The sequence below is a fragment of the Mytilus edulis genome, chromosome 3 (genome assembly GCF_963676685.1).
Source record: "Mytilus edulis chromosome 3, xbMytEdul2.2, whole genome shotgun sequence".
Taxonomy (NCBI): Eukaryota; Metazoa; Mollusca; class Bivalvia; order Mytilida; family Mytilidae; genus Mytilus; species Mytilus edulis.
The window spans coordinates 68971068-68992140 of NC_092346.1; the positions used below are offsets into that span (position 1 = coordinate 68971068).

Consider the following 21073-nt stretch of genomic DNA (forward strand, 5'->3'; position numbering starts at 1 on the left):
TATTCTGATTGGCTACATTGCAATCTCGCGTTATTCCTTAATCAACTTCATAGCACAATAAAATGTATCATTCATGATGACACGAGGTTCCACAATAAAGTGCACATGTAAATTAAATAAAAACTTGATAAAAACCGTGTTTTCATGATCCTAGCTGAAAGAAATGTAATTATAAGTATTGAATGTTTCTTTTTGTAACTTCATAGGGTTGTAAAAACGTTGACCGTGTGCACATTTTTAGAATGAAGCGCTTCATACAAAATGTACTTCTGACTACGCTTTTACATCCCAATGAAGTTACAAAAAGAAGCATTCAATTCTTAAATAATGGATTAGAAAAACAAATTTGACAGAAAGCAACCGACCAAGGTTTCACATAAGCACTGCAGGTGTCTCTGTAGTCTCTGCATTATGATTTCACATTGATGTTGATTACAGAAACTCAATGATTATCATTATATAAACAAATGTAATATTTTTTTCATTATTTTGTTTGAAATCCGTGATAAAAGAAATACGTTTTATGATTTTAAAGTGACTTATAGACCCAATTGGTCGGGTGTATTTTATTATACCTTTTGAAGCGGTGACAATTACTCCACTCAAGCACAACCGGATAATCCTCTCACGTTTTTCATTGCAGAACCAAATGTTCTGCGTGTGTAGATGACAAGCGATTATATATCACCTAACTTCATTCCATTTCATATTCATATATATTTCTGTACAAATTCTTAATATAAAACATAGTTACGCAAGGGAAATGATATGTTGTAAGGAGCTACTTATCCTATTTCTGAGAATATTTTTTAGAGCAAAATTGAAAGACGTTTGATGATCAGCTAATTTTAAAAGGACAATAAGAAGTTCCCCTTTCCAAATTGTTTTTGTTCCTGTATTTTTTGTTCCATACACAGACACATATATAAAAAGACGATGTGGTATGATTGCCAATGAGACAACTGTCCACAAGAGACCAAAATGACACAGAAATTAACAACTATAGGTCACCGTACGGCCTTCAACAATAAGTGTATGTATGTATTGAACTACTTCAAGTTTACTTTGTTTTCTCGCCCTCACAAAAACAAAAACAAACAACTCTTGATATAATAAAGTACAAGTTTTACAACAATAAAATATGAAAGATTGTTACTATATTGAATCAAGTACTAAAATACTGAACATAGGATTAACATCCTTTGTTCGACCTGCATGTCAGTCAAATGCGTTTTGTCAAAATATACTTGTTCACTGTTCGGTCTTTTTAAAAATGTTGTTTGTGCTGTATTTAGACCCCTCTATCAAGAAATTTGTTTTGCATGCGCATCATGTGTAAAAAAAATTCAAAGCAATCATAGGTTTGAACGTTGTTTAGACTTGTATATATATTATATCTGTACAACCTTCAAACCTATGAAACATCAATTATTAATAGAAAAATATCGTTAGTGCTATTTGATAAATTATGTAACATAAACGAGACAAATGTGTTGCAAACAGAACCTTTTGCCGATTGCACTTCAATTTATTTATTTTGACAGAATACGGTATTTTTTTAGTTTTAATTCGCGTATAATTTTAAAATACTTATAGTAAATGTAGGTTCAGTGAGAAATAATATAATAAGACATTATATGTAGAATTCGAAACCATGCAGTAAATGCAATAGGCTGATCCTCTATCTCCAATAAACGGGTATCTCATATATCCTTTAAAGGACAGGGAACAAGTCTTTCAATGTAAGTATTTTGATTGGTTTAATCAAAATGCTTTGGTTAAAAAAAGTACTGTCATATGTAGTTTTACAATTGAACTTCAACAGTGCGACAGTATTTCATTCAGCAAAAAGAAGATTAGTAATGGCATATCGTCAAAGAGAGAACAAAGATAGAATACGGTACGTATATTTTGGTTCTTCAAGTTGTTTTGGTTTTAACAGTTATAATTGATCAAATTAAATAATTATATTTTGATTTAAGATAATTTTTCGTTAAGAAATTTAAAACAAATAATAATTTGACTTCGGGACAGATTTAGGAATAGCATTGAATGAAGTATATAGAGTTCCCATTTTTAGGAAGGAGTCTAACCCTTTACTGAAACCCTTTTTAACTTTTATTTTATGCTATAGAGTAGAACGATGAAGTTTTCAACATTGTTAAATTGAAATTCCATCTAAGAGTCCATTTGATTAATGAGACGATTCCTATGACTTTTCCGAAGATACGACATGTTTGATAAACGCACATGTTCTAAGTAAAAAAGTCATGTCCTATAATCCTAAAAGCGCTTTGAAAAAAGTCATAGGAGGCTATGTTCCTGCCTTCTGTTTATTTCAGCTATCATAGATCTACTTGAATTGATTCTACCCCATGGAGCCGTTTGTGACAGTTCTTATCTATAATAGACAACAATCCCAAGAACAGATCAGACAGCCCAATCTATTTTTTGGTAAACGGACAGAAAGTCACAGGACAAAAAGTCACAGGACATAAAGTCACCTAACAGTCACAGGACAAAAGTCACAAATAATCTGTTGACAATTGTTTGAATATATAAGAGAAATATCTTGAAATATTTACTTTTTAATACATATATTCATATTAAAGTTTAGGAAATGTGTCATTACTATACTTTATATAAAAATATTAATTTTCGCGAACCATTTAGGTCACGGAAATTCCAAAATGTGGCATCAGTAAGGAGAGTTGTATAAATAATGTGAATACACAAAACCCCATCCAAATTTTCTTTAGCTAAAAGTATTCATCTTTTTCTATTTTATATGTACTAACAATGTTCCATTTTTCTATAACTTCGATTAAAATGTGCCAAAATCTGAGTTAAAATAGGTCGAATGCCCCAAAAAATAATGTAAAGCACACGCTTCACAGGAATAATTAGAGTTTTACAAATAATGTGTATCTAATAAATTTGATTAACTTCTTAATGTTAATCAGACCGTACGCATACGGTCCGACCGTATGCGTATTTTGAAAACTTGAGTACGCATACGGTCCAGACCGTACGCGTACGGTCCAAATACTCATACGATCTGGAACATCTACATATCCCCTCAATCCAATTTATGTATTGCTGTAAAGAATCAAGTGTTAATTATTTTCTGTTTTGATTCTGCTAACAACATTCCATTTTTCTATAATTCCGATTTAAATATGTGAAACCCCGCAATAAAAATAGATGGCCCCACCATGTCAATAGTAAAAGCAACGCTAAAAATTTCCGTTAATATCTTAACATCTTGAACGTCGACCCTAGGTTCAAAGGGATTAATAAACCGATTCACAGATATCTTTAATGTTAAAACTTTTTCAGTCTGGAGTTAAGGATGAGGATTGGTTTGTAGTACATAAATGGTATCAGCAAATGAGATCAAAGGTTAAGTGGGATGGACATTTCTCAAGAGCTTTTGATGAGCAACAGGGAGTTAGACAAGGTGGTATTTTGTCTCCTACTCGGTATAAACTTTATATTAATCCATTATCAGATTGGTATCAAAACAAACAGTTGGGCTTCCGTATTGGAACGATACATATTGCCTCACCAGCATGCGAAGATGATATTGTATTATTAGCGGAAGATGCTATTTCGTTACAGACAATGTTAAATTTACAAGAAACTTTTGCAAATAAAGATAGATATTTTTTTAGTGAAGCTAAAAGTAAAATTATGACTTTCAATAGTAGAAGAAATGAAAAATGTGTGAATGAAAATTATTTACACGAAAAACCTATAGAACATGTTGTTTCATATACTCATGTTGGAATTAATCGAAATTCAGTAGAAAAATGTTTGGTATCAGAAAGAATTAAATTAGCTAGACGAACCTGCTATTCGCTAATGGCTGCAGGTATGCACGGATATAATGGAGTCAACCCAAGTATAGTCATCAAATTATGGAATACATATGTTCGCCCACGATTATTTTTTGGACTAGACTGTGTAACACTTAGCAGAAAGGAATTGGATGAATTGAACTTTTTTCACAAATCACAACTTAAAATTCTGCAAAACTTGCCAGAACGAACCGCTGATGCAGCAATATATATTCTGTCTGGCCAGATGCCAATAGAAGCGTTTTTACATAGACAAATTTTAGTAAACTTTGGCAACATTGTGCGAAACAATGATATAGAGAAGGAGATATGTATTAGACAACTTGTGATGAAGGATAACACCTCTCATAGCTGGTTTATTTATGTGAACGATATACTCTTATTGTATAAATCTATTTTTGACATCTTAAATTCGATTCCAAATAGAGAAAGTTGGAAAAACTATGTGAAAAAGAGAATAGAAACATTCTGGAGACAGAAGATAACGAATATGGCAGAAGGAAAGTCTACTCTTCGCTTTTTGCATCCCATGTCAATGAATTGTGGGACTGTTCATAACGTTTGGGCCAACACAGGACTTGACTCTATTTCTATTATGATTTAGCTAATGTAAAAGCTAGATTACTTACAGGAGTGTATACACTGCAATCAAATCGTAGTAGATTTAACAAGTACGAAGTAAGTGCGATATGTCCGTTGTGTATGGATGAGATCGAAGATACTGGACATTTCTTGCTACAATGTGCTAGTACAGATACTGTGAGGAATCAATTTATTCCAAATCTAAGAACTCTGCTTTATGACTTTAATCATAAAATAGGAAATCTTGTCTTCTCAAACAATTCAATGCTTTTGGATGTTTCTAGTCCACAAGTTCCAATATTAATACAGACTTTCTTATTTATGGAGAAAATTGAGGCCATAACAAGAGGAATGGTATATGCTCTAAACCATAAAAGATGCTCTATACTGGATTTTGTAAAGCTTTTGAAACTCTGCAGGAATGTTCAACTGATGAGTAGTGAGTCATATTTTACACAAACCTCTTATCGTTCTGAACAGGCATTAAATATTTGACACTGGACTTTATGCAACCAATAATCAATCAATCACAAACACCTTATAAAGAAAATACAAATTGAGCTGAAACTGTTTAAATTAGGACAAAGTTGGAAAGAAATAAAGGAAGAAAATACATGCCCTCGAAGCTATGTGACCGGGAGTAAAAAATTTCTAGACTAAAATTTCAACATGTTTCAAGTTAAAATTGTAAAAAAAATCATGTTTATGTGTTTTAAAACAGACTCCGTTAGATAAAAATTTAGGTGGCAAGTAACTAGATCAAAATACATACACTTCTTTGTCTGCTTTTCATAACTATATGAAAATGACTGGTACATATATATTTACGAGCAAGTATAAAGCAGATTATAATACTTAAGATTATGTGCAAGGTCTATCATATTTGCAAGGGCTCGCTGAATTATTTACACAGGTAATCTCTTTTGTGTTTTGACACAGTCCCCACATTTAAAGTGTAATTTGTCAACCTCAGCGTCGTGAATATACCTTTTCGTAACATGTCTATTATAGTTATGTTAATCTGGCATAATCATTAACGTAAATATCTTCTACATAGATGTTAATCACAGAAAATTCCCAAAGGTGTTTAACCTTAATTGAAATTTTTGGTCACGGTTGATTAAAAGTTGGCAGCATAATAAGAAAACTTCAAATGTCCTGCTTAAACTAAAAGAATAAATGTTGAAAGATTGACAAATTTAGTTTTGATTTTCGTAGAGTAACATTGGCTCAAAATGATAGGTAAGATTGCACATGTTCTTCAAAACTATTTTGTAATTTTTTTTTTTATTCATTCTAAGAGTGCATGATCTACTCATGGTTGAAATTAAATTTTGAACTAGCTTTCAGTAACCTCGAATTCTATTAGATCGGTGTTGAATGTCATTTGTCATTTGCCATTTTGTTACGTGTAGTCCTTTTTTGTTTTTTCCTGTGTTTTTATTTTTATACGACCGCAAAAATTATGTTATGACCTTGACAGCGTCGTCGTCGTTTTTGTGTCTAGAAAATTACTGAGAATAAGTGAATTTATCTCTATGAAATTGTAACACAAGGTTTCATACGACAAAAGAAATATGGGTGTGTCTTAACTGTTTAGGAAGTAGGGAACAAAAACAAAATGTTTTCTTGTTCCAGGACAATAACCTGTCTTAATGTGTGTTGATTCTATGGACACATGATCTTACACAAGGTTCCATACCTCAAAAAGATAGTTGGGATTGATTTTGGGGGTTATGGCTTTTCTAATACTTTGTATAAATGTATATGCTGAATCTAACCGTGTATTTGTGAAATGGTCACCGGCGAGGTGTAAAGAGTCAAATATTAACCTATGTTTGACTTTTTTTTAAATGAAATCATGGTTCTTTTATATCCTGATTTTGGCAATATACATATATTTGCTTTTCATTTTGGGACCAGTTCTAAAATTGGTCTTTATTAAGGCCCAAAGTGCCCAAAAATAAACTTTCTCTGATTTTAAGAAGAACATGAAAAAATACAATTCTTTGATATGCTGAATCTATTAATCATGAGTTTATTTTGTTTTTTGGACACAGTTATTAAATTGCTTTACATTGAGATGCAAAGGGTAAAAAATCAAACTTTTTGTTAGATTTTATGAGAAGATCAATTCGTGTCGTACTCTGAATTGATGATTTTAACCATGTATTTAGACTTTGGACAGTTGATCATGAAAGGTAAATGCCAACTGTGTTTTTTAAACCTCATTCATTCTGTGTCAAAAACTATGATACATCAAATATTTAATCACAATCCAATTTCAGAGCTGTTTTGCATAATAAATAGAAACTGTAAGTAGATTCATAGTTTTAAAAATAGTTACAGCATCAAGTCTAATTTGAAAGAAGTAATAATTTAAAAATGTAGTTTGAAACTTTACTTTTCAATATTAGATATTTTGAAAAATTAAGTATTAGAAATAAATTTTATAGATTTAAAAAAAAAGAAAAGATTTATTTGAAATTGATATTTTTTGCAAATCTTTCAAGAACTTCGTGGTAGGTTTGTTTGTTATTCTGTATTCATTCTTTTAAGAATGCTGTGTCAAATATTTAGTATAATCCTAATTCAGAGCTGTATCAAGTTTGGATGTAGTCTTGAAATCTGCAACAACTATTCAAGGTTCGACCTCTGCGGTCACGTCATGCTGCCCCAAACAGAACATTTGACCTCAACGGTTGTGCAACTGAGCGTGAAGTTGATCGACTAAGCCACGTTTGGTGTGTGCTTGTCTCAAGTCTGAAGTTAAGTGGTGGATGTTTGTAGGATTGGTTTTATCTTTTGATATCAGTTCAAAACAAGCTGGGTTTTTTTTCTCTTTTGAATTCTTTAATATTAAATAAATCCGTTAATATACAGTTGCTAATGCTGGCTTCACACATTGGCGTTATAGACCAACGTGCATCAGACTTGCATAGAAAATTGACTGCGTTCGTATACGTTAGGTGCACGCAAGAGGAACGCTTAACAATCGTTGGACGCGCGTTTCATAAGTTTGAAGTACGTCGAAATGCATACGCTTGACGAACGCTATAACTCTAAGAAATTGTATGCAGCATACATTTTTTTTATCTGGCTCTAGCGTTTGTCAAGCGTATACCTGTTCGCTACACGTACGCAATTCATACGTTACAAGCGCGTTGGAAAACGTTACAGATAAGTTTGAGACATGTTTAGGGCACGTTGTATATAAACTCATTCGACTTTAGATCTGACGTTCGCCGGGCGTAGTAAAAAATCAGATACGCTGCCAGTACGCCAGTAATTTTGGATGCATTCAACCTGTCAATCACATATGGATCGTGTGCACAGCAATCTTTAAGCGTGTACAGTACGTACGAGAAGCGTATTTAAGCGTTCATCGGGCGTTCAAGTAAAGTATATTGGCGTTTATCTGGCGATTGTCTAACGTAGATGGAATGCACGCTACGAAGGAAATAAAGTCTCTTGTACGTATTTGAGATGCGCACCGGTCGTATCTGGGACGATAATCCGTGCTTTTGGCGTGTTTGTAACGTTTTATTATGGGATGTTTGTTACGAACATACTCGCATACGTTTTAGATAAAGTCGAACGATCTTGAAGCGTATACAACGTGCCCTAAACGTGCCTCAAACTTATCTGTAGCGTTTTCAATGCGCTTTTAGCGTACGTATTACGTGCGTGAAGCTTACAGGTATACCATTGGCAAATGCTTGAGATGGATAATTTTTTCATACTGCATAAAAAATTCTTTTTAGTTATAGCGTTCACCAAGCGTATATTTTTGCATTTCGACGTACTTCAAACTTATGCGCGTTAAACGGTTGCATAGCGTTCCCCTGGCGTGCAGCTAACGGATATTGTCATTTTTCTGTGTACGTCTGGTGCAAGCCGGTCTCTACGCCGATGTGTGACGCCGGCATAACTTGGACTTTTACTTGGACGTATGTGGGGCGTGTTTGTAACATTCGCCTGACGTAGTTTCAGCGTTTCGTGGACGTATAAAACGCACCTGCGGCGTATCATAAACATATTTTTACATTCTACGAAACTTGCTCTGGCATTTATAGTGACAAATGTCCGTGATTAAACAAGACCATGTGTATCCAGAAGTAGTACAAGGCAGCCCTCCACAGTTAGTAAATAAAATTAATATTAACCCACCAAATGTTTAATTATCTTCCGTTTCTAGCTTTTTAATACATTAACATAACTGTTTATTTCATACATGTGCACATGTAAGTAATCAGTATCTTCCTTAGATTTTCAGAAGTCAAAAATGTAAAAATGTTTGTGTATCTTTGGCAACATTTTGCATTTCTTTACCATAAAAAATTGCAAACAGGGGTATGAAAATATCACATATTCCCTCTAACATTTGGTTTAAAAAAGAATATCAATGCCCTTGAGTGGTACCCTTTTTCTAAAACTGTAAACATTTACTTTCAAAATTATCAAATATAAATTGGTTGTCATTTGCCTCATTTTTTCGTAAAATTTAATAACTAAGTTCATGCGATAAAAAGTTGGAAAAAAATCTGTACAATAATTGCGGGACCGATGTCTGGTATGGATATACAAATCCTGACTGTCATACAGAAAACAGCGCATAATACATAACTTACCCAATCTTGATGTTCCTATAAACCAACTATGAAGGCCAGATTAATTCTCAACTATGAAAAAAATATTTCATTGTTCACCAGGGGTCTGTTGTTCAACTTGTCGTTAAATTAAACGAGTCGTTAAATTTTACTAATCACTGCCGTTAGATTTAATCAGTCCATTATCATGTTGTTCAACTTGTCGCTAAATTTAACGAGTCAGCTCTCATAATTGAAAAGTCTACAGGTGCAAAAAATGTGAAACAGCACACCTGTCTGTGGAGCTACCAAAACATCCTATAATTACATGCCCTAGACACGCCGAAAGCACGAATAATGGTCCCAGTTACGACCAGGACGCGTCCCAATTACGTTCAATGGACGTTTTTCCTTCGTAGCGTGCATTTCATCTACGTTACACAAACGCGAAATATACGCAAAGTTGAACATAAGTTACTTGAACTCCCGATAAACGCTTATATACGTTTCTCGATCGTACGCCATGAACAGGTTTAAAGCTCGCTGTGCACACGATACAGATGTGATTGACAAGTTAAACGCGTCCAAAACTACTAGCGTATTGACAGCGTACATGGTTTTTGACTACGCCTGCAGTACGGCGTTGATACACGCTGATGTGTAACGCCGGTATAACTATACGACATTGAATTTGCTAATTGTTGAAAGCCGTACGTTAACTTGTATTTTCGCTCTCTTTGTCTTTATGTATTTAGTGAGTAAATTTTATATTGCTAATACTACCATATCTTCTTACATTTTGTTTTGTAAATCTAGGTATATTGAAAGATCACGGAGGTACCATTGTTAGAACGTTACAACGATTGCCTCTACTCTTTTGGATAGATTTTTTACTAAGAGTGTATCCGTCTTTGAATAACGCTACAAAATACCAAAACATGGGTATGTAAAATTACGAAATATAATATATATCAACATAAATATACAAATGAAAATTATTCAGAAATCCAAGTAAAACTAAAATACTTATTTAATGAAAAAGGAATGTACGATGTTATCTTATCTTTATCAGATAAAAATTATAATAATGTATTTATAAACAAAATATGCTGAAAATTCACGTGTTCTACAGAACTATATCGATTATTAAACATGCCGAAGAGAAAATTTAGTACGAATGTAGTACAATTAAAAAAAGGTTTTGAAACAAAGAAAATCACAAAGTTTCAAGTAAGTTACATCCGATTCACTTTTAAAAAGTAGATTATAAAATGATATACGGGATTGTTTGGCTTAATCTTTAAATTAACGTTTAAAATCGTTAATTATGGTAATTGTTTTACATCTTGATACATATTGAGGCTATTTCACTTTTGTAGAATTGGCAGTTGTTGTCATTTTGCTTTTGATGACCAACAGACTACTGGGAAAAATGTACGAAAACTTCGTATGCTTTATCTTCATGTTAATGATATGGCCATCTTCGGAGAACGCTTTATGGATTACCCTGAAATTTTGGAAAACACGATTTGAACTTTGTCATCGAGCATTAATCATAATGCCAGAAGAATATTATGTGTTGTTGTATTACTTACTAGGGATTGCAATTTTTACTATTGCTTCTTGCCTAAAGATTATGAGTTTGAAACTTGAATTCATCATGTATTTTCCAAGAAGGCTTTTGATGATTGGAATTGGTTTAAAGGCAGTTCCTATTTTTGTAGATGGATTGGCTGGCATGTTTTCCTCGGAGTTTCAGCAAATTGTTGTGATTATTTGTTATCATTTTGTTTTAATCTTTATAAAATATTACGTCTTCCGGATAAACTTGAATTCATATATAATCTTTCTTCAATCATACTACAATCTTCACTGGCAGATGATGCCACTTACTACTAATATTTTAATTACGTGTTTTATTACTGCTACATCGGACGCATTGGATAAGGGCAAAGTACTTTGTTTGATATCAAATGCAATACTTGAAATCTGGCAAGGTTACGGCAGCATAATGAAAAACATGATTAATCTCGTTTTTCTTCCTTATTCAATAGTTTTGACTATTTTTATCCCATTACTACTTTCTCTAAAATGTTACGAAGCTGGATTTCTTTTACATACAACTATCAACCTGATGTGTACGACATGTATAGGCACAGTTGCCTACATAACCATTATCACTCACATTAGTGTTATTCCATCGAAAGCAACATTGTGGTTTTTACGTACACGAAACTACTTATTTGTCATTTCAGAGGACATAACGCTTGCCTTCAGAATGGGTTTCTTTGCAATCATATCGTTTAACAGGGATGTAGATCATCATGCTAAAACTATGTATGCAAGCCTTTTTCTTGTTCCTATTTCTGTATTTGAAGGAGTATTTCCTATTGCCAATCAGTCGTTGAGGAGACTTGCAGTACCTGGTATTGGAATTTTTGATATATGCAAACCTGTTTTAATTATTACTTTATTAATAATATCCCCTCTTTGGATTATTAAGATATTTTATGAAACTGGACAGTTCTTAGGTATGATAGGGACTATTTTATATACTTCAACTTGGATGTATATGGTCCTAGAATCATTAAGGTCTCTGGCATGTGTACTATTGTTGGTATTTGGTAGATTAAAATCTATACCACATTTTCAGTTAAATGCAATTTGGTATCGCGTCGATCATGGCATCGGATTTATTCATGTAATGTTTGAGTTTTGTTTTATAAGCTATCTGTTTTTGAGTATGGCCAGCAGATCATGGTCTATTCTTGGTTGTGGTATATTTGTCATATGTTTTTACAAAACTTTTAAGCGAATAGTCGACGAATATGCCAATCAATTTTTTCATACTCCAGTTCAAAGATTTTCAATTTAATTCTGAAAAGACGCAGAGAAGTTTTATATTGTAAACAGTATGAAAATTATGCTGTATATTTTTATCATTTATATATAATTCATAATGTGAAAACTTGTTGTTTTACTAATAAATTTGTACAGAATGGCTGATTGTAAAATAATGTAACTTTTATTATTGTATTTCATAATTGAATGCATAAGGTGAGACGTAAATGTAAATGTTGAACTGAATTGAATTGATTTCATTACTTCCAAGAAATGAAATCACAAAAAAATGAACTGCGAGGAAAATAATAACGGAAAATCTTTTATCAAATTGTTAAATTCCGAAAGCTAAAACAAATCAAACGAGTGGATAACAACTGTCATATTCCTGATTTAGTACGGACATTTTCTCAGATTAAATTTGGTTTTATAGTTAGCTAAACACTAAACTTGTACGACAGTCGCATACAATTCCATTATATTGACAAAGATGTGTGAACAAAACGAACAGACATAATAGGTAAAAATGTCAAAATAGGGGCACAGCAGCCAACATTGTGTTAGAATCTTCATCATTATAAAAGAAAACATAATGCTCTTCAACTTTGTACACCTGTTTGGCTTCATAACTGTTTTCATCTGAGCGTCACTGATGAGTCTCATGTAGACGAAACGCGCGTCTGGCGTATTACATTATAATCCTGGTTCCTTTGATAACTACACTACTAGGTCGATGCCACTGCTGGTCTACGAGGGTATCACCAGCCCAGTAGTCAGCATTTCGGTGTTGACATGAATATCAATTATATGGTCAATTTTATAAATATCCTACTTCAAAGCTTTGAATTATTCGAAAAACTAAGGATTTTCTTATCCCAGGAATAGATTACCTTAGCGAAACTTTGTACTTGTTTGGCTTTACAACTATTTTGATCTGAGCGTCAATGATTAGTCTAATGTAAACGAAACGCCCGTCTGGCGTATTAAATTATAATCCTGGTTCCTTTGATAACTATATGTATCTAAGAAACAAAAAAGGCATATAGATAAAGCACATTAGAAAAAATGAAAGAAAACATTACAAAAATCTACCATGGCACAACAACACAATGACGGGATGAACAAGAACAGAGCCACTGTATATGTAACAAAGAAACACAAAGCGGCACATAAACAAAGTACAGTAGCAAAAATACAAACAACACAATAATTAAAAGCTTTAGTTTTGACACTTCGTTTATATAATAGAAGCATATTTAACCTTCAACTTTTATTTTTCATGTTTGTAACTATTTGAACTAATAGTAAACATTTTATCTTTGCATTTCTCCCAGACTTTTGTCAAAATGTACAATATAAAAATAATTGTACAATCTAATTAGAATAAACATTTACGATTATACTACACATATGAGTAACGTAATCGGAGATCTATATCTTAATTAGATTGATAATTGTATAAACTGTATTTTAATATTTTAAAACGTAATTGACTATGGGCAATCCACGATATCGCAAATAAAATCTATTCTGAATCAGCAGAATTTAAATATTGAAAAACATTTTTTTTCAATATTTATATTCAATAGGAAAACTAATTAAAAAAACCATGTACTAATCTACATAAATGTATGAGTATGTAACAGTTGATTCGCAGTTTCTAAAGGGGTTAGTTTTTAGATGAAGTCGTTTCATAGGTGTGTTCTCATTTCGCCTTAACTGGAAATTCCAGGTAAAAAAGGTAAAAAATATACTAAGGCCAGATGGGAATTGAATTAAGGCAAATGTGAATTTAGATAAAAAAAAAAAAAAAAAAAAATAAACCTCTGTGTTTTTATTGCAATTTGAACAACATGCAATTAGGGAATTGTTTCTCTTGAATTATTATTTTTAATTAAAGTGACCATTTTTATGATTTCAAAAGTTGTGAAATCAGGAAAAATCTAAAATAAAACTTTTTTAAGTAATCAAGTTGCTTCTCTTGAAATATTGTTTGTTTCATATTTAATAATAGTTGAAACTTTTTTTTTATTTTATGCAGTTACAAAAATCTAAATAATCTAATTATCCTCAGAATTATCCTTTTACATTATGCAACACACAAAAAAGTGTAATAGAACAAAAAAAACATGTTTTCCAACAGACTTTTATAACAGAAACTTTAAAGAAAAAAAATGAATTAAAAAAAAACTGTGCTAATTGTATATTAAATTTGCAAGGAATAAAATATCAATATGTTTATTGGTTGATAGCAACATATTCTTGAGTTCCAGAGCACAAACATTTTTAATCATCTAGATTCTAATCTATGAATGACTGCCGTTGCAGCACAAACAGATTTTTTGGGTCTAATTGCGATGATTGAGTAGCCGGTTTGTTAGCATTAATTGTTTCATCCTTCTTGGTATCTTCAGTTGATGATATTTCATTGTTCTCTTTGGTAACTGTATTTGAATTGTTGGCATCTATCTGATTGGTTGTGTTCTCTACACTGTTGCTAACTAAAGTGTCAGATGTTACATGTTGTTTATCTTCGTAATTAGTTGGCGATGTTGAATTAGATTCCTCACTAGAATTATATTTAGTATTATTCGGTAATGTTATTGAATCTTCTTTTGCGACGTTTTTGTTAATTTCGAGCTGCTTTTCAGTTTCTGCAGCTTCTCTTTTATTCGCACTGGTTTGTGATAATAGCTCTTTAATATATAGGGCAGACTGTTTTTCCTCTGAATCAGGACTAAAAACCAAGTCGTCGACATCAGTACCAGCTGAAGAGTTCATGGTAGGGAGCGTTTTAGACCTTTCTACATCAACTTCGGTTTGGTTTTGTTGCTGATTTATTGAGTTAGAATCTTGATTGTCACTTATTTGTTGTTTTTGTGGAAGCCTTTTCTTATTCATTATCCTCCCATATTTAATAGTAAGATTTTGCCTTGAAGTTTTAAGTTCATTTGCTATAAAATCAAAATCATCGCTTACCGGCGTGTTCTGAAAAGAAAATGCATACTTAATTTTAAAATCAATAACATTTACGTATAGGAAAAAAAATGTCTGAAAACAAAGAAAACGGCTTAAGAATTTTCATTCAAAGAAAAAAATGTAACTGACGTTACAAAGTGTTCTAGTTTACATAGCTATGATAAAATTACTATGGTGTTAATTGTCTCCTACAAGATAAATATTTTCCGTTGCATTTCCCTTGTTCTGGACTCACTACAGAATTTTACTATTACATCATTTTAATTTCATTAGATATGTGTGTTATCTAATATGTTATAATATTGGCACATGTAACTTACTCCTAGGTCAAGTAATTCCAGTGCAATGACATTATCTGGATTGAGTAATACTGTAATCAAGGCTAGAGACCCTATGTGGGTAAAATGATTTTCTCCAAGCTGAAATATAATACGATATATGCTGTAAATTTGAAGAGGATCATAAATATCATATTTTTTTTATCCAGGTAGTCAATCCATTTCAAAAGATTGAATATTAAAAGCAATATGAATCTTGTTTTCACTTCTTATCAATATCTTTATGCAAAGTAGGCAAAAGTAGAGCACATAATGATTAAGGTTTTGGTACACTAAAACTAGCTTATCAAGCCAAACGTATTTCGTTACGTCGACAACCTTGTTAGTGTTTTTCTTTATAGTACCTAAGTATTGTATTGTTCTTTTTATGATTTTGTGTAGAAGTAAAACTTCAGAGACTTATCTAGACTAACACACCTGGTTCGTTTTTTTCCACAATATACAAATTCAGAAAAATTTCACGGTCACAAACTGCTTAGTAAGATTTATGTTTACTGCTACAGTTATTCGACGGGTGTTTAATATACAGGCTATAATTAGCATCATAAATGTCGATGTATCTGGGGGTTCCGTGTTTACATATTTTTGTTTTGTTGGTCTCATTAACCTAGCTTGTTGCTTTGTAAATGGTGTCCGTGTACTATCGTTTGGATTTCGGTAGGTTCTACCTACTATTTATTCTTTAACTCATTACAATGGGTATATTGAGAATATTAAAACCATGTATATATAACTATAATACCTTTAACACTTTTAAAGAATCATTGCAGTCCATTTTTGTTGCAATATTAATGATATCAGCATCATTTAGTCTGTTATGACGCATGTCAATTTCTTGTAGAGTTCTGTTCTTTTTTAAAACGTTGGCCATAACTGCTGCTCCTTCGGCTGCGAAACCATTAAAGCTGACATCAAGTACTCTCAAACCAAAGTTTTTCTGTAATAGTATACTAATTTAGTTATCTCCTTAACATTAACTTTTTATAAAAACAAGAATGTGTCCACAGTACACGGATGCCCCACTCGCACTATCGTTTTCTATGTTTAGTGGACCGTGGAATAAATTCTCTAATTTGGCATTAAAATTAGAATGATCTTATCAAAGGGAAACATGTGTACTAAGTTTCAAGTTGATTGGACTTCAACTTCATCAAAAACTACCTTGACCAAAAACTTTAACCTGAAGCGGGACAGACGGACGAACGAACGAACGAACAGACGGACGGACGAACGGACGCACAGACCAGAAAACATAATGCCCCTCTACTATCGTAGGTGGGGCATAAAAAATAATGTATGATAGTATTAAGAGAAAACATGTCTGCATGTAATGTTCACACCTACATAATTCCTATTATATACAAAACTGAAATATTTCATTACTCAAATCCTTCTATTTCAAGTACTGATTAACATTGGGTTATTATAGTGTGTGATATCTGTATAAAAGTAAGGTGGTTTGGAAAATGTAAAATAACAAAAGTACCGAACTACTAGGAAAATTCAAAACGGAGAGCCTGTAATCAAATGACAAAAGTCAAAAGTTCAAACACATCAAAATGAATGGACAACAACTGTCATATTCGTGACTTTGTACGTGTATTTTTATATGTAGAAAATGGTAGATTAAACCGGGTTTTGAAGCTAGCTAAACCTCTCACTTGAATGTCAGCTAGTCACATAAAATTTCATTACATTGACAACGATGTGTGAACAAAACAAACAGACATGATAGGTAAAAATGTCAAAAAATAGGGGTACAACCGTCAACATTGTGTTATAATCTTAGTCACTATAAAACAAACAAATATGTATCAAAGAAACACAAAAAAGAAGGGTTGCCAATAAGACAACTATCCACAAAAGACACAATGCAATCAATAAAGGCAACCACATTTTGTGACTCTTTTCATTGTGTTATTTATGTTGGGTTTTTTTTTTTGCAATCTTCTACTTTTAGTTTTTCAGCAAGTGAAGTCACTAATGTACTGATTTGTAATGAATTTGTAAAGATTGCTTTTGAATCTACGTAGACACTAGAATGAAATTCAAAACAGTGTGGCTGTGGCCATTGATTGACACATTAAATTCATCCATTGACTGGGACAATTTACGTGAACGTTTGTCTGTAACGACCACTGTTCACGACGTACCTACGATAGACATTTAAACTGTGGGGTCACCAAAGGTTTCTTAACGCCTTTAATTATAAAATAATTCGAAAAATTAATCAGGAATAACCTTTATGTTTTGATTTATATAATTGATATAAATCAAAACATCGTGTTATTTCTGATTAATTTTTCGAATTACTTTATTAAGGTGCTGAGAACCTTAGGTGACCCCATAGTTTAAGTGTCTTTAAAAGGTAAATAGTGAGCAGTGGTCGTTACATACAAACGTTCACCTAAATTGTCCCAGTCAATGGATGAATTTAATGTGTCAATCAATGGCCACAGCCACACTGTTTTGAATTTCATTCTAAATGCAAAGTAGAATGAATGGTATAGAATTGCTATTCTTATTATCAATCAAAAACTGACTTCGATAATAACGTTACCTTCACACCAGCTAATAAGTCCATTGCACCTCTTCTTCTCAAATGATTCCAGCTTATATCAAAAGATTCTAAGTTTTCGGTGTCACCTGTTGAAAAAATTGAAGTAAGCGAGTCATTAAAATATGTTCTAAAACTGTGTGTGTGTGAAAGACAAACATAAACATTGAATATAGAACGATCTTTTGTTTAAATACACTCACAATAAGACCTATATATAAATAGTTGCTTATGAATCGATTGGATGGTTGTCTCATTGGCAATCATACCACAACTCATTGGATGGTTGTCTCATTGGCAATCCTACCACAACTCATTGGATGGTTGTCTCATTGGCAATCCTACCACAACTCATTGGATGGTTGTCTCATTGGCAATCCTACCACAACTCATTGGATGGTTGTCTCATTGGCAATCCTACCACAACTCATTGGATGGTTGTCTCATTGGCAATCCTACCACAACTCATTGGATGGTTGTCTCATTGGCAATCCTACCACAACTCATTGGATGGTTGTCTCATTGGCAATCAAACCACAACTCCTGGTTGTCTCATTGGCAATCATACCACAACTCCTTATTCTTATAAAATAAATAAACAATGCTTGTAATTTGAAAGAAATGTAGACACCTATTCAGACCATCAGAGAGCGTGTCCTTTTGCAAATAAAACAATATTAAACTTTTGCTTACTCAAAACGTATCGAAATTGTAACCCAGCCGTTTCAGCGAATTCATTGTGTGAAAAGTTGACGTGTTGCAGGCGCTGATTCTCCTAAAATAAAAAGAAAAGTACAACATTAATCATCATGCATGAAGATCCAACAAAGTGTTTGAAAAATTCCCATAAGATAATTATTAAATACGGCGCCCTTTAAATTCCATGGATTGAATGGGATGAATAAATATGGCCATATAGACTTCACCAGCTTCGTCCAGTCAAAATTGTGACGTAAATTCATGTCACTTATGACTTACGGCATTCCAATGGGAACCAATTGTGCTCCTTACTTTCTCTATTATTATGAGGCTGACTTTACACAGGAACTTCTTAGGAAGAAAGATGTGAAGTTAGCAATATCCGCTACATAGATGATGTTCTCTCAAAAAGTAATTCAAAACTTGGTGACTATGTTGTACGCATCTATCTTATCGAACTAGAGATAAAGAATACAACCGATACATTTAAGTCGGCCACATATCTTGAATTACATCTAGAAATTGACAATAAGGGTCGGTTGAAAACAAAACTTTACGACTTCCCAATTGTGAACTTTTCATTTCTAAGTAGCAACATTCCAGCAGCGCCTGCATACGGAGTAAATATCTCCCAATTAATACGATATTCCCGTGCTTGTATTTCCTATCATGATTTTCTTGATAGAGGGTTGCTGCTCAGAAGATAGCTAGTAAACCAAGAGTTCCAAATGAAGGAAGTTGAAATCATCCGTTCGTAAATTTTACGGACGCCATCACGAGTTTAGTTGACCGATATGGAATCACCGTTTCACAGATGATATCGGATATGTTCCTTTCGTAGTAACTACACTCCCCTTCCCTTTTCACGAATGTGGCCTATCGAATTAGACTATTTACCGGGTTTGTAATAACATGAGCAACACTACGGGTGCCACATGTGGAACAGGATCTACTTACCCTTCTGGAGCACTTGAGATCACCCCCAGTTTTTGGTGGGGTTCGTGTTGCTTATTCTTTAGTTTTCTGTTGTGTCATGTGTACTATAATTTGTCTGTTTGTCTCTTTCCTTTATAGCCATGGCGCTGTCAGTTTATTTTCGATCTATGAGTTTGACTGTCCCTCTGGAATCTTTCGCCCCTCTTTATGGGAAGAGAATAAAGCTTTCTGCACGCTGATAACTCTTTTAATCCCTCTTTGAGGGTTGTCTCGGTAAATCTTTTGCTATACATAATTACCCCTTTTTCATATATATCCTCTTTTCAGATTGAAGCATTTCAATTTTCTAGTTATTCGTACTGATCGACCCTTATAATCGACTTACCTCATTTTTAAAGGTCTAAATTGAAAAGAGATGTTTCATGGAAGGTCATCAACTTGTCACGAATGAAAATTTAAGGATGACCATTGTTGTCAATAGCTGCTAATTGGTTGCAACATCGTCTGGCTAAAAACCACTCACCTGATTGAAATCTTACAGTTTTCTATGTTGTGTTTTGTGTACTTTTGTTTGTCTTGTTGTCGTTTTTCGATTTTGCAATGGCATTGTCGGTTTGTTTTCGAATTATGAGTTCGAATATCTCTTTGGTATCTTTCGCTCTTTAGATGATAAATATGGAGAGCACACTTTCTTCACCACATACAGATTTGTATGCGTGAACATGACGGATTCTATCTGTAGAATGAAATTCAAAACAGTGTGGCTGTGGCCATCGATTGACACATAAAATTCATCCATTAACTGGGACAATTTACGTGAACGTTTGTCTGTAACGACCACTGTTCACGACGTACCTACGATAGACATTTAAACTGTTGGGTCACCAAAGGTTTCTTATTGCCTTTAATTATAGAATAATTCGAAAAATTTATCAGGAATAACCTTTATGTTTTGATTTATATAATTGATATAAATCAAAACATCGTGTTATTTCTGATTAATTTTTCGAATTACTTTATTAAGGTGTTGAGAACCTTTGGTGACCCCATAGTTTAAGTGTCTTTAAAAAGTACATAGTGAGCAGTGGACGTTACATACAAACGTTCACCTAAATTGTCCCAGTCAATGGATGAATTTAATGTGTCAATCAATGGCCACAGCCACACTGTTTTGAATTTCATTCTATTTGTATTTAGGTGCCAACCCTTAAGTTCAAGATGACCCCAATGACAGACAAGCTTTACGCATTTCAAGTAATAATTGTTAACAGCTTTATACTTTTTACATGAAATAATCCACCGATTGGCGTCAACTCGAGCCATATGATGTAACATAAACTTTATGAAAATATATATATACTATTACAGCTTCCTGATGGAAACACGAACACGCCCTATAGTTACTATACTATATATAAAAATATTAATTTTCGCGAACCATTTAGGTCACGGAAATTCCAAAATATGGCATCAGTAAGGAGAGTTGTGCAAATAATGTGAATACACAGAACCCCCATCCAAATTATCTTTAGCTAAAAGTATTCATCATTTTCTATTTTATATGTACTAACAACATTCCATTTTTCTATAATTTCGATTAAAATATTCCAAAATCTGAGTTAAAAAAAGTCAAATGCCCAAAATAAACATTGTCTGATTGGTTGAAGTACTGTGGCGTCAATGATAAGCATA

The 21073-nt window shown here is 33.0% G+C and overlaps 1 protein-coding gene across 6 annotated transcripts in view; it reads right to left on the bottom strand.

Annotated features, from left to right (window-relative positions):
- Positions 1-21073, bottom strand: part of LOC139517250 (leucine-rich repeat-containing protein 74B-like) — a 41694-nt gene that overhangs the window by 6041 nt on the left and 14580 nt on the right. For 4 of the 6 annotated variants that reach the window (XM_071308085.1, XM_071308088.1, XM_071308087.1 and 1 more), the window contains 5 exons: positions 18440-18521; positions 17750-17835; positions 15932-16126; positions 15172-15270; positions 14097-14860 (listed from right to left, as the gene is read on the bottom strand). In XM_071308085.1, coding sequence (XP_071164186.1) covers positions 14174-14860; positions 15172-15270; positions 15932-16126; positions 17750-17835; positions 18440-18521 — 1149 coding nt within the window. In that variant the 3' untranslated portion in view covers positions 14097-14173. Of the gene's footprint in view, positions 1-14096; positions 14861-15171; positions 15271-15931; positions 16127-17749; positions 17836-18439; positions 18522-21073 lie in introns of those variants that run through there. The other 2 variants (XM_071308090.1, XM_071308086.1) reach the window with 1 other exon arrangement.